General features: G+C 46.5%; 1 protein-coding gene across 1 annotated transcript in view; it reads right to left on the reverse strand.

Annotated features, from left to right (window-relative positions):
• FSTL3 (follistatin like 3) overlaps positions 1 to 13627 on the reverse strand; it is a 307842-nt gene extending 294215 nt beyond the window's left edge. The window contains exon 1 of the mRNA XM_063455504.1: positions 13135 to 13627. Within this exon, the coding sequence (XP_063311574.1) occupies positions 13135 to 13219 (85 nt within the window). The 5' untranslated portion in view covers positions 13220 to 13627. The remainder of the gene's footprint in view (positions 1 to 13134) is intronic.
• Positions 13628 to 13945: the final 318 nt, after the last annotated feature.

Consider the following 13945-nt stretch of genomic DNA (forward strand, 5'->3'; position numbering starts at 1 on the left):
TAAAACACTTTAGAATACATAAAGTCACATTTTACACATAACACACAGACATTTCACATATCCCAAAAGTCCCAATAGATCCACGGATGGCCCTTAAAGGCCCAGTAGCCGTAATATACATTATTACATGCCCAAATATAGTTTTTGCAGTACAATATGTCCAGGGGCCATAGTCGCAGGGCAGGAGGCTAGCAACCAGGCTTCTCCAGTTCACAGTGGCGAAGTTGGTTTCGCCACAGCGCCCAATGGGCGGGTAGCCTCCTGATGTTCCGAACAGTGTCTTTGTGGCAATGCGGGCCATTGGTATAGTAGCCGGGGTTGAGCATAAAAACCCAATGGATTAGGCCAGCGCATGTTAATTGCAGGTAACTGTAGCTCGTGGCCCAAATCCACAAAATTGTTGAGTGTGCGGACCATGAAAGGGCCAGATAGAGTAGAGATCAGCAGTCCTGTTGGCATCTGCCAGTGGTAGCGAGTCTTCTGTGTTTGAAGGATCCTGGACATCAGTTTGAACATGCAGCGATACCCCAGGGTGGCCGGTTATAGGTCCGGGAAGAGTTGCAGGGAGCAGAATTGGTAAGTGATAGATGGCCTATACTTGGCTTGTCATGGAACAAATTAGTCATGGAACATATTACATACCTGGGGGGCTATCAGGAGGGCCCTTTGGGCGGAGAGCGCGGTGCACTTGCACAAATTCAATGGGGACTGATGATTCCCTGGACAAGGATCAGCAAGAATATTTGTTTCAGTTACATTTGAAGTTGGGCTGGGGTTTCCTCACCTTCTTGGAGGCTGCGAAGCCTGATGTTGTTGCGGCGTCTGCGGTTATCCAAATCAACTACGTGAAGAGCCATCCCTCTAATAAGCTCAGAGTGAGTATCCTGGGTTTCCACCACCATTGTCTGTGATTGCCTGAGTTCATCGCATGTAGCCTCCACATGGCCCACGCTGTCTGCATGGCCTTGAAATTCCGCCCACAAAAGGCCTGTATGTTCACCTTAACATACCGCAAGGCAAGGACCACAGGACAGAAGTTCAGCCATGGTGTCCCTGAGGTCAGTTTTGGTCGACAGGGCTCGGCTGAGTTTGAGCCAGTTAGCTTTGTCAGCAGGTTCTGAGTCTGCGCTTGGTGAAGGTGGTGCCGAGCCCTCCGACACGGCGGAGCCGCCCGAGTCCAGCGGAGGTGTCGTCAGATCCACTGGCTTCACTAGGTACTGCCGTCGGGTAGACTTGACTGGCCCTTTCTGGGATCGGGGACTTATGCGCTCCAGAATACCATGGTGCCGCGACTACTGGGGAACAGTGCTTTTGTCTTGGGTGTGGTATTCCTTACCTCCGACGAGCCTCGCAGACCCTCCCTGCAGCGCGGTCCGACTGCTCCACGCGACCGTGCGGCACTCTGAGGGAGACTCACCTCCCTCGATCATTGCAGACTTCCTTCTGCCATGCGGTCTGACTGAACTACGTGGTCGCACGTCAGGACGCCTATATATAGATGTGGATGTGACGACACGCCCACTCTTAAAGTAAAGATCTCATCATTGCGATCTTCGTATTTGACTCATGATTTCTGGTATCCTGACCCGGCTTTATCGTGACTCTGAGTATTCCTGTCCTTGATTTATTCTTGACCCTGTTTCTTGTTGTATATTTTCAACAAGTCTGGCCATGCTAAGGCTCAGTAATACGTCTTTCAGATCCACCTTTTGTGGTTTCCTCTTTCCTGCGTGTTGGGGTTTCGGCTCCCGTGACAGTGGGGTCTCGAGGAGCAAAAATTCAAGCGGTCATTTTCTTCAATGGCCAAGCCACGCCCCCAAGTATATCTTATTTTAAGTACCCCTACAGCCTGCTGCACACAAAGCAGGTATTTCACCTTTGAAGGTCTGCAAAATATACAAAGACCCAAAAATGACAAAGCTGTTTTTAACTTTTAAGTACATTATACAAAAGAGGTCCATGCAAGAGAACATAATGTCTTATAGGTAGCATACTATACATAAAACCTTTAACATGCTAAAGTATTACATGTGATATTCCTTAGCAGCAGCTTTGAATAAAGAGTTTTAATTTTCCCATGTTCATATATCTTCATTAAGATGCTTACACATCTGGTCATCTTCAAAATCCCTATTAAAATTAAGTGTCAGCCTTCACCTCGTGTAACCCATGTGGAGTGGATGATGTAGTACTGGCATAGACATTTTGTCAAGTCCCTAGCCCCCGCGCTGCTCGCGGCGACCTTGCTTACCTCATCTCAGCGAGCGGCGTAATCTGGTCCCTGTCTCTAGACTGGCAGTGTGTTTGACGCTGCACGCTCCAGAGCAGCTTCCTTACATGTGTGCTGCACCCGGTCATGTGACCTGGCACACAGTGATGACCTCAGAGACCACAAGGGAGGGAAGAAACTCCTCCCACGTGTTGTGGTTAACACTAATTGGAGATTAGCCAATCAGATACACCCTGTGTGTATATAAGCTAACGTCTCTTGCCTCCCTTGCCTCAGTGCCCTGTTGTGGTCTTTGGTGTACCATTGAACATTGCACTTGTTATTTGGATTTCCTGGTTACTGATTGTAACGGATCGACGGGCACCCCGACTGGGTACCTCCGTTGAAGGATGCTCCTAGCGCTTCCTGAGGACTCCAAGCACTGCAGCAGACACCACAACCACCGAACCGGAGAAGCATGTGAATCCTCTCAAGCATATGAATGCTGTAAACAGCTGAACGGGAAAAGCATACAATCAGCTTACACTCCTGGCAATCAGCATACAATCCAATTCCCCCAATAACGAGACAACACTTAGTTTTGAGGTCAAGCAGAACTGACTGTACTGGCACATACAGCCTCTTTTATTCACAATCCACGAACCTAGTACTGCCCACAGGGTTTTTGAAAACAACCAATAAACACGTATAATACACTCAGACACTCCCACACAAAATCCTCCCCCTCTGCCTGTGATACAATTACCTTACACAATGGGAAATGTAATTAGCACTGGCAGAGAAATACAGTAAAAAGACAGTAAAATACAATAAAATACACAAGGTTACATAAAATACAGACATGCAACATATCCCCAGATAGCTTAGGTCTGAGCGCACATTATTACTGAATGGCGATCAGACCACACACATACAGTTCAATTGCCATGGAGCCAAAGTCTTTTATTACACAAATAGGCTCCATCACATAGCTATCTGGGTTAAATTAGTTAATTCAGTAAATCCAAGAATCTACCGAACGCCAGGGCAGAAATACATGAATAGACCTTTCTGCATAGGAAAATAAAGTATTTAAATGCCGGTCCATAGTCAAAAGGCAGCAGGCAGGCAACCAGGCTCCTCCAGTGCACAGTGGCGAGGTTGGTTCCGCCACACTGATATCTGGCTTTCTCTCGAGATTCCGTTGTTTCCCTTGAACTCGGCTCGTTTTTTAACACTCTTTTTTGCATAACTCGACCATTCTAAGGATCGGTATTGCAATTCTCTCTATTCTGTCATGTCTGCGTGTCCCTAGTGAACATTACACATTTGATTACACAAAACATTCTTCAAGTCATTGCTGAAAGCAATACAATTTATACACATAACATTTATATGTTTATGTATTCACTTCAATGTATAAACCAAACTTAAACAGTGCTCATAGCCCAAGCAAAATGTTTCTTAACTTTTTCTGAGTGGGTGTTCTCTTGCAAATTATTTTTTGTGTTTTCACTCAGCAAACGAACTGTTTATATCCCTGTGTTTAAATCAGACATATTACCTGGCAGACTATAAAAGTGTCCTGAGATATTGGGATGAATTTAATTTGGATTCTGTGACCAATATAGTTACATTAAGTGAACTTTTTTTCTCCATATAACCCTCTCTGTTACCATCAATGAATCATTGGACAATAATGAATAATGTCATGGTTACACCCTATTCATTTGTGTTTGGAGTTGTGGAGTGAAAAACATCCATATTCATATCACACCTCCCAAATCACTCATATACTGTGGTGGAAGCTCGGTAGAAATTAAATTTAGTAGGCCGAGATTTCCACGTGGCATATGTGTAAATGTTGGTGTATCAGTTAGTCAGTTACACGTAGCTAAGATACAATCAACACTGTACTGAGCAAGTGCAGGAATGCAGAAACTGAAAACACTTCCCCTCCTCCATTGTTCTGGGTGAGCCATGTGGTCTAACAGGTAAGGGAAGTTAGGCTTTGTTCAGCTGATTGGGTAAAGAGTATATGTGGGTAGAGTTAACTATAGGAGGAGCTATATGTCTATATCATGCATTTACACAGTCAGTTCTGGGCTCAGATCTTGTTGTATTTTGGTGACATTAGTCCCTCTGGGCCCCGGTCGGTGAATCGAATAAAGAATCTCTTCCTTCCTGAAGAAACCTGTGTCCACTTCTCTGTGCTTGGCTTCCGTCAGTTTCTCCGGTATCAATACCAGGACACATACTCCCGCTCAGATACAATAACCCATCCAATCACATATACCCATCACACCAGGTCACTTACCCCATTCACTGATATCCACAACCATATACATGCCCCCTTTTCCAGGTTCAATCATCTACACAGTCACATACCCCTTCCAATATCTCACCAAGTTACAATCAAGCTGCCAGTCACTGTCACATGTCCCATCACAACCACATTTACTCAACATTCTAGTCATATAGACCTAGCCAGATGCTTACCAACCTCACAGTAAAATACTCAACCCTTCCCCACCCCAACACATGCCACATGCCAAGTTCCATAGCACCAGCCACATCCAGTCAATTTTATTCATTCAACCATCCCCATTTACATACTAATAGCATCCCTGTCCATTCCTGTGTCACCTACTTTCCCCTAATACCCTCTTTCACACAAAATGCTAATTACATTTACTTTCAAAGCGAGTCACCCAATCAAAATTGCACATCCACCTACCTACCAAACATATTACACATAGGCACAAATACAAAAATTGCATATGCAGTCACATACACACATTTGTAAGAAACCAGGTCATTTAGGCTGGCTAAGCATTATAGGAAATGTGACCTGCAAACATCTGTAGTTCTAAAATTTGCCACTACATGACAGCAAAGTTCACAAGGTGCTTGTGAACTACATGTTGTTTGATATAGTCACGTTATACTGAGCCACCCCTTAGGATAACTGAGCATACCCATCTGCCGCCTCCCCCCCTCCCCCCACAGAGTACCTCCCAACACATTCACATACAGCATCCTTCACACACACATACTGCACCCCTCACACACACTGTACTCCTCACACACACATATTGAACCCCTCACACACATTTAACTCCTCACACACACTGAACCCATACTATATACACTACAACCCTTATACACACACTCTGTCACTTACACACACTACATTCCAGACACACACACTACATCCCTTATACACACACTGCACCTCTTACACACAGTTAATTTCAGACACACACACACATACACACTCTTTATACCTTACACACATTCTGCATCCCCTACACACACTAGATTCCCTACACACACTTTGGAATCTCTACACAAATACACACTAGATCCCTGATGCACACACTAGATACCCTGTATGCAAACACACACAATATATTTCCTAAACACACACTCTCTACAGTCCCTATACATACTGCATCACCTAAACACATATACACTACAGCCTCTATGCACACACTTGCTACATACCCTATAGACACTATACCCCTATACACCCTAAACTCTCTCACTCTCTACAGTCCCTAGCCACACATTTTACATCACAAATAGAGATGTCCCGAACAGTTCGCCGGCGAACATAGCTTGTTCGTGGTCGCCGCGGCGGGCGAACATATGCGATGTTCGGTCCGCCCCCTATTCGTCATGGAGGTGGGAGGGTCTGGGAGGGAGGGTCTGCTGCTGATTGGCTAGAATGTGTCTGCTGACTGTGAGGTACAGGGTCAAAGTTTACTCAATGATGACGAATAGGGAGCGGACCGAACATCGCATATGTTCGCCCGCCGCGGCGATCGCAAACAAGCTATGTTCGCCGGCGAACAGTTCCCGGCGAACTGTTCGGGACATCTCTAATCACAAACACAACACGACTGAAACCAACTTATTTACACAAAACACCACACCACAATCAGCTTACTCTACATAAAAGCAACCCCATAAGCTGCTACCAAACACATGCACAACATACTTTCCTAGTCTTTTTGTCCTCTGGTATTTATGGAGACGCCAGGTACAAGTCACAAGCAAACACAGCACCTTTTTCTCATGTAAGAGCTCTTCAGCATGGTCTGCACTGGAAGAGCATTGCAGCATACTCAGTTTTGGACGGCGTGCTTGTCATTGGTGATGAAAAAATATCTGTCTCTGGCTAAGCTCCCTTCTCACTGGGAAGCTATAAAAAAAAAATGCACAGTGCACAGTGATGTCTAAGAATACATGTAACCACCTTGATTGTAAATCAAATATATATATATATATATATATTTTTTTTTTTTTTAAATGCCTGGGCAAAATCATTTTTACATTACAGCCCTCATGGGGAAAGTGGCAGAATAAATTAAAGGAGTAGACATGTAAAAAGGGTGTGGAAACAGTAGGGAGCCACAAAAGTCTGGATATCAGTTGAACCTTGTTGCGTTTCACGCTGTTTTGTTTACAAATTCAACATCACTGGGGTATATGTTAATACATTATGAATAAAATAATAAGTAAGCATAACCAGTAGCCCGCACAAAACATTTGTTTTAGAACTACCTCGGTTAAAAACGTAACACCAATTTATGTTGTAGTTTTTAAAGGACCACTGTAGGCAGGGCTGGCCTTAGGACTTCAGGTGCCCTGTGCGAAAAATCTTCATAGCGCCCCCCACCACCCTGTCATACCCCTTCATTCATGTGTATAGTGGTGTGTTTCTATAGGGGATTTATTAAATTAATAATTATTTAAAAACAAAAAATAATATTCATTCCACCTTCCGTGATGATACTTTGCTAATGCTAATCTCAGGTAGTCCAGTGTGCTGGGAATCTGGTCTGCGTCTCCACCGGGTACAGAGCATCAGTAACCGCCTCATGAGCTCAGGCACTTACCCACATTTACTGTGGAAAACCGCCGCAATGCTCTGATTGGCCAGAGCTCAGAAGACAGCTACACATGTCATGTGGGTAACAGATGTGATGGCTGTGTGTGATATGGATGCTATGTGTTGGCTGTGTAATATTTGTAATAGGTGCATTGACTGTGTGTGATATATGTGTGTATTGGATGTGTGATATTTGTGCAGGGTTTATTTGCTGAGTGTTATGGGTATGTCATTCAGATAAAAATATGTATGTAGGCCCATGTGTGAATGCAGGTGTGCATATCTGCCAAGTTGCAGGCACACAGTCCCACAGTCAGATACACGCAGTCCAAGGCACATAGTCACATGCAGAGTTACAAGCACATATTCACACCGTGTCAAGCATATACTCACACACACAGTTATAGGCACATAGTCACACACACACACAGTTACAGGTATACATTCAAACACACAGTTACGGTCAGTCACACACAGGTACAGGCAGCCACATGCAACACAGACACACAGAAAGTTATAGGTAGTCAGCACTGTAGCAGTAGATGGGGGATCAGAGGCACTGCAGCAGATGGAGAGCAGGAGCACTATAGCAGTAGATGGGGAACAGATGCACTGTAGTAGATGGGGGAGCAGGGGCACTAAAGCAGTAGATGGGGATCAGGGACACTGTGGCATTAGATGGAGGAGAAGGGGCCCTGGAGAAGATGGGGAGCAAGGGCACTGGGGTAGATAGGTAGCAGGGGCATTATAGCAGTACATAGGGGAGCTTGAACACCAGGGTAGATGGGGAGCAGAGGCACTGGAGTAGATGGGGAGCAGGGGAATTATATCACTAGATGGGGGAACTGGCGCACTGGGGTTAATGGGGAGCTGGGGCACTGGGGTAGATGGGGAGCAAGGGCACTGGGGTAGATGGAGAGCAGGGGCATTATATCACTAGATGGGGGAGCAGAGGCACTGGGGTAGATGGGGAGCAGGGTAATTATATCACTAGATGGGGAGCAGGGTCACTGGGGTAGATGGGGAGCAGGGGCACTGTAGCATTAGATGGGGGAGATGGGGCTCTGGGGTAGTTGGGGCAATTGGGTAAATAGGGAGCAGGGGCACTGTAGCAGTAGAGGGGGAAGATGGGGCACTGGGGTAGATGGGGAACAGGGGCACTGGGGTAGATGGAGAGCAGGGGCACTGTAGCATTAGATGGGGGAGCAGGGGCACTGGGGGATTAGATTGTAAAGCAGGGGCGCTGGGGCATTAAATGTGGGAGCATGGGCACTGGGACATTATATGGGAGAGCATGGACTTACCAGGCAGCAGATTCGGGCTTCAGCTCCGCCTCTGCCTGCTGCTTAGCTCCGTCCATGCCTGCTGCTTAGCTCTGCCCCCTTTGCCCTCACTGAAGGAACCGAGTGGAGGATAATGAAATCCCCCACTCGGGTGCTGCGTGGTCACACTTCTCCTGGCACTATAGGATCCCTTTAAGAAACAATAAAGCTATGAACAATGAAACATGATTTGCTACCCTTGTCCAATGCCCTTCACTTCTGTGCAGTTTTTCGAATATTAAAGCTGTCACCGTCCTCTTGATGCCGCTGGTGTACTGAATAAAGCGGGTATAGATAGAAAGTTATAGGCACATAGTCAGACACACACACAGGTACAGGTATACATTCAAACACACAGTTACGGTCAGTCACACACATGTACAGGCAGACAATCACACACAGGTACAGGCAGCCACATGCGACACAGACACACAAAGTTATAGGTAGTCAGCACTGTAGCAGTAGATGGGGGATCAGGGGCACTGCAGCAGATGGAGAGCAGGAGCACTATAGCAGTAGATGGGGGAACAGGGGCACTGTAGTAGATGGGGAGCAGGGGAACTATAGCAGTAGATGGGGGGTCAGGGACACTGTGGCAGATGGAGAGCAGGAGCACTATAGCAGTAGATGGGGAACAGATGCACTGTAGTAGATGGGGGAGCAGGGGCACTAAAGCAGTAGATGGGGATCAGGGACACTGTGGCATTAGATGGAGGAGAAGGGGCCCTGGAGAAGATGGGGAGCAAGGGCACTGGGGTAGATAGGTAGCAGGGGCATTATAGCAGTACATAGGGGAGCTTGAACACCAGGGTAGATGGGGAGCAGAGGCACTGGAGTAGATGGGGAGCAGGGGAATTATATCACTAGATGGGGGAACTGGCGCACTGGGGTTAATGGGGAGCTGGGGCACTGGGGTAGATGGGGAGCAAGGGCACTGGGGTAGATGGAGAGCAGGGGCATTATATCACTAGATGGGGGAGCAGAGGCACTGGGGTAGATGGGGAGCAGGGTAATTATATCACTAGATGGGGAGCAGGGTCACTGGGGTAGATGGGGAGCAGGGGCACTGTAGCATTAGATGGGGGAGATGGGGCTCTGGGGTAGTTGGGGCAATTGGGTAAATAGGGAGCAGGGGCACTGTAGCAGTAGAGGGGGAAGATGGGGCACTGGGGTAGATGGGGAACAGGGGCACTGGGGTAGATGGAGAGCAGGGGCACTGTAGCATTAGATGGGGGAGCAGGGGCACTGGGGGATTAGATTGTAAAGCAGGGGCGCTGGGGCATTAAATGTGGGAGCATGGGCACTGGGACATTATATGGGAGAGCATGGACTTACCAGGCAGCAGATTCGGGCTTCAGCTCCGCCTCTGCCTGCTGCTTAGCTCCGTCCATGCCTGCTGCTTAGCTCTGCCCCCTTTGCCCTCACTGAAGGAACCGAGTGGAGGATAATGAAATCCCCCACTCGGGTGCTGCGTGGTCACACTTCTCCTGGCACTATAGGATCCCTTTAAGAAACAATAAAGCTATGAACAATGAAACATGATTTGCTACCCTTGTCCAATGCCCTTCACTTCTGTGCAGTTTTTCGAATATTAAAGCTGTCACCGTCCTCTTGATGCCGCTGGTGTACTGAATAAAGCGGGTATAGATAGAAAGTTATAGGCACATAGTCAGACACACACACAGGTACAGGTATACATTCAAACACACGGTTACGGTCAGTCACACACATGTACAGGCAGACAATCACACACAGGTACAGGCAGCCACATGCGACACAGACACACAAAGTTATAGGTAGTCAGCACTGTAGCAGTAGATGGGGGATCAGGGGCACTGCAGCAGATGGAGAGCAGGAGCACTATAGCAGTAGATGGGGGAACAGGGGCACTGTAGTAGATGGGGAGCAGGGGAACTATAGCAGTAGATGGGGGGTCAGGGACACTGTGGCAGATGGGGAGTAGGAGCAGGGGCACTGGGGTAGATGGGGGCAGGAGCACTGGGGTAGGTGGGGAGCAGAGGCTTTATATCATTAGATGAGGGGGGAGGGGCACTGGGGTAGTTGGGGGCACTGGGGTAGATGGGGAGCAGGGGCACTGTAGCATTAGATGGGGGAGCAGGGGTACTGGGGTAGATGAGGATCAGGGGTGCTGGGGCATTAGATGTGGGAGCATGGGCACTGAGACATTATATGGGAGAGCATGGACTTACCAGGCAGCAAATTCGGGCCTCAACTCCGCCCCTGCCTGCTGCTTAGCTCTGCCCCTTTGCCTTAACTGATAGAACCGAGTGGAGGATAATTAAATCCTCCACTCGGGTGCTGCGCGGTCACACTGGGGTAGTTGGGGGCACTTGGGTAGATAGGGAGCAGGGGCACTGTAGCAGTAGAGGGGGAAGAAGGGGCACTGGGGTAGATGGGGAGCAGAGGGGGAGCAGGGGCACTGGGGAATTAGATGGGGGAGCAGGGCACTGGGGCATTAGATGTGGGAGCATGGGCACTGGGACATTATATGGGAGAGCATGGACTTACCAGGCAGGTTTGGACCTCGGCTCCGCCCCTGCCTGCTGCTTAGCTCCGCCCCCTTTGCCCTCACTGATAGAACCGAGTGGAGGATAAGGAAATCCTCCACTCGGGTGCTGTGTGGTCACACTACACATCGGAACCTGCATTATAGAAGTGCTCTGAGCGCCCTCACAGCTGTCACCCAGGCAGTGTGTGAGCTGCGTCGGCCGCATGGCGCCCTGTGCGGCTGCACAGCTCGCACACCCCTAAGGCCCTTGACTATAGGCACCCAGACCACTTCAGCTCAATTAAGTGGTCTGGGTGCCAGGTCCTACAAGTTTCAACCTGCAGCTGGGAGTCCAGCGTCAAATAAGATCCCCATAGGAAAGCATTGAGTAATGCTTTCGTATGGGCGAGTTTGAAAGCGCACGCGCCTCTGGCTCCACTCGGGAGCTGACATCAGCGGTGGAGGAGAGGTTTTAACCCCTTCAGTGCCGAGGAAGGGGGGAACTCCAAGAGCCTATAGTGCCAGGAAAATGGGTTTGTTTCCCTGGCACTATAAGATCCCTTTAAGAAACAATAAAGCTATGAACAATGAAACATGATTTGCTACCCTTGTCCAATGCCCTTCACTTCTGTATAGTTTTTCTAATATTAAAGCTGTCACCTTCCTCTTGATGCCGCTGGTGTACTGAATAAAGTGGGTATAGATAGAAAGTTGGATACAGGTATATAAGCAACAACAAATACACAAACATCCATGTTACAGTGCTGTCACCCACCCACTGTGTTCCGTATTAAGAGTTAATAAGTATAATTGGGTTTAGAAAAAATCTCATCAGAGATTTTACCTTAAGCTGAAACCAGCAAGGTGAATTGTTAGCGTAGGAGTCATCTTAGAGGTTTTGATTGGACATGGCAAGTGAGCTTCCACTTAAATGGCATTGGAGTGATACTAAAAAAACTCCAGTTATTTAAATATGCATAAAGATTAGTGATAGAGTGCAAGTAACTCTTCGGTTTTTATATAAGCAACAACAACTTGCAGAAATGTATTCCCAAATATTTGTCCAGTTGGTGCAATGTTACCATATGTGCAATATTTTTCTGGATACATATCACTTTTACAGTATAGGAACTCTTTAAATAATTACATTCTGCAGTGTACAAATGCTACATACCAACAGGCCAGCACTTTTCATGTGCTATCCATCAGCATGCAACAGAGATGAATGCTAAGGTAAACATGTTGGCAACCCTATCAAGATGGCTGTGTCCAGCACTGGACTCTTTGCCACACCTTATCCAAGCAGATGGCAGTAAAAACCAGACAGGTATAGGCACCGGCATGACACAAAAATGAAAACACCATTTACTTCACAGACAATAAATCAACACTTTAATTTATATTTAGTAAACCGTGAAAATTTATATTGGATGTTGAAGGGGAAATTATGTCTAATTCATAATATACACAGACAAAAAGAACCAAAGCTCCATATACCCCACAGCAGGTGACTCCCAAAACTGAACATCTGTAGATTTGTGGGGAAATTATAAAGGAATTGCAAGTTTTATTTTAGACATATCTAACTAAGTAAAAAACTAAACAAAAAAACAAAACACAAGTTTTGGAATCTTTCTAATTCAAGGTTTTTGGCCTAAAATATCCACTGCCATAGTAAATTCTCCATAATTCCCTGTTTAGTGAAAAAAAAACAAAAAAAACATGAATGCTAATCAATATACAAAATAAAATGTGAAGGTGGTACATGTAATAATGCTATTAGTAAAGCTCGTGTTTTTTTGTGTGTTTTTTTTTTTAGGGAGGGGGGAGTTGTGTCTTACATGCATGCATAAAGGACACTTATAATTATTTAATTTATTAAATGTAGTTTGATATGTAAGATAGTAATCTATTTCCACATGCTGGACCAGTTTTTTTTCCCCTATTCTAGATTGCTATGTAACTCATAAAATATGGAACCGTGGTGTATCTAAGGGGCAGTTCGGTGTGTGAGTAGTTGAATTGTAGGCTAACTAATGTATCCTGGGAGAAGGACACGTTGATTTTTAGTAAGTGGGTTTGTTAGTGTGACAGTGACATTTAATGTATAACTTACATAACATGGCAGAAACAACATGAGCAAGAAATGCATGCGTTATTTGTTCCTGTATTCAGGGAGGGGGCTTCTGTGACTCACCCGTCTGTACTGTGTCCCCTCCCGGGATAGGGTGGCACCGTGCAGCAGTCAGGAGTAGCACTGGAAGTATAATGAATTGTAGCATGGTGCAGGAACTTCCAAGCTCTTCTGTGTCCCAGGACCTTGAGAGATGGTCTGTGTGTGTATGTGGAAACTGAGAGCTGTATACCTGTGTGTGTTTGTCAGGTCTGTTTCTGTGACTGGAAGGTATAGTAACTGTCTGGGTGCCTTCAGTCTCCTGTTTATTTTCAGAGGTATGAGTCTGTTCCTGGATACTGCTGGTATGTCTGGCAGCTTGTCTGTTGTTTAAGTCTGTCTATCTTTCTATGTGAATTGAGTGCACAAAAATGTATCTGTGTGTCCCTCCCCTGTTTGTCTCTCACTTCTCTTTTTATGCCTCCCAGTCTCTCCCTCTCTGTGCCTCTCAGACTCCCTCTGCCCTCTGTCTAGTCTCTGTATCTCCCCCCCTATCTGTGCCCCTATGTCTGTCCTGTGTCTAAGTGCTGTCTGTGTCTGTCTAAGAATTGTGTGTACAAATCTCTCTGCCCCCTCCTCTTCACTTCTTCTCTCCACTTTCCTGGCCCCCTCCTTTTCCTCACCTTTTTTTCTTTATCTGTACCCCCACCCTCTTTGGGTGCATGTCTGTGTTTCCTTAAATATCGTTCTCACCGTTTCCTTTTGTGTGTTACGTTTGCCTCACCTGTCTGTGTTTCTGTCTGAATTCTGTCTGAATGTGTTAGCAGAATGAGAATCTGTCTGTCTGGGAATGTGTCTATACTCAGCTATAGAACTGTCTGACTCCCTGTCCTCT

Source organism: Pelobates fuscus, chromosome 5 (assembly GCF_036172605.1).
Source record: "Pelobates fuscus isolate aPelFus1 chromosome 5, aPelFus1.pri, whole genome shotgun sequence".
In the NCBI taxonomy this organism is placed as follows: Eukaryota; Metazoa; Chordata; class Amphibia; order Anura; family Pelobatidae; genus Pelobates; species Pelobates fuscus.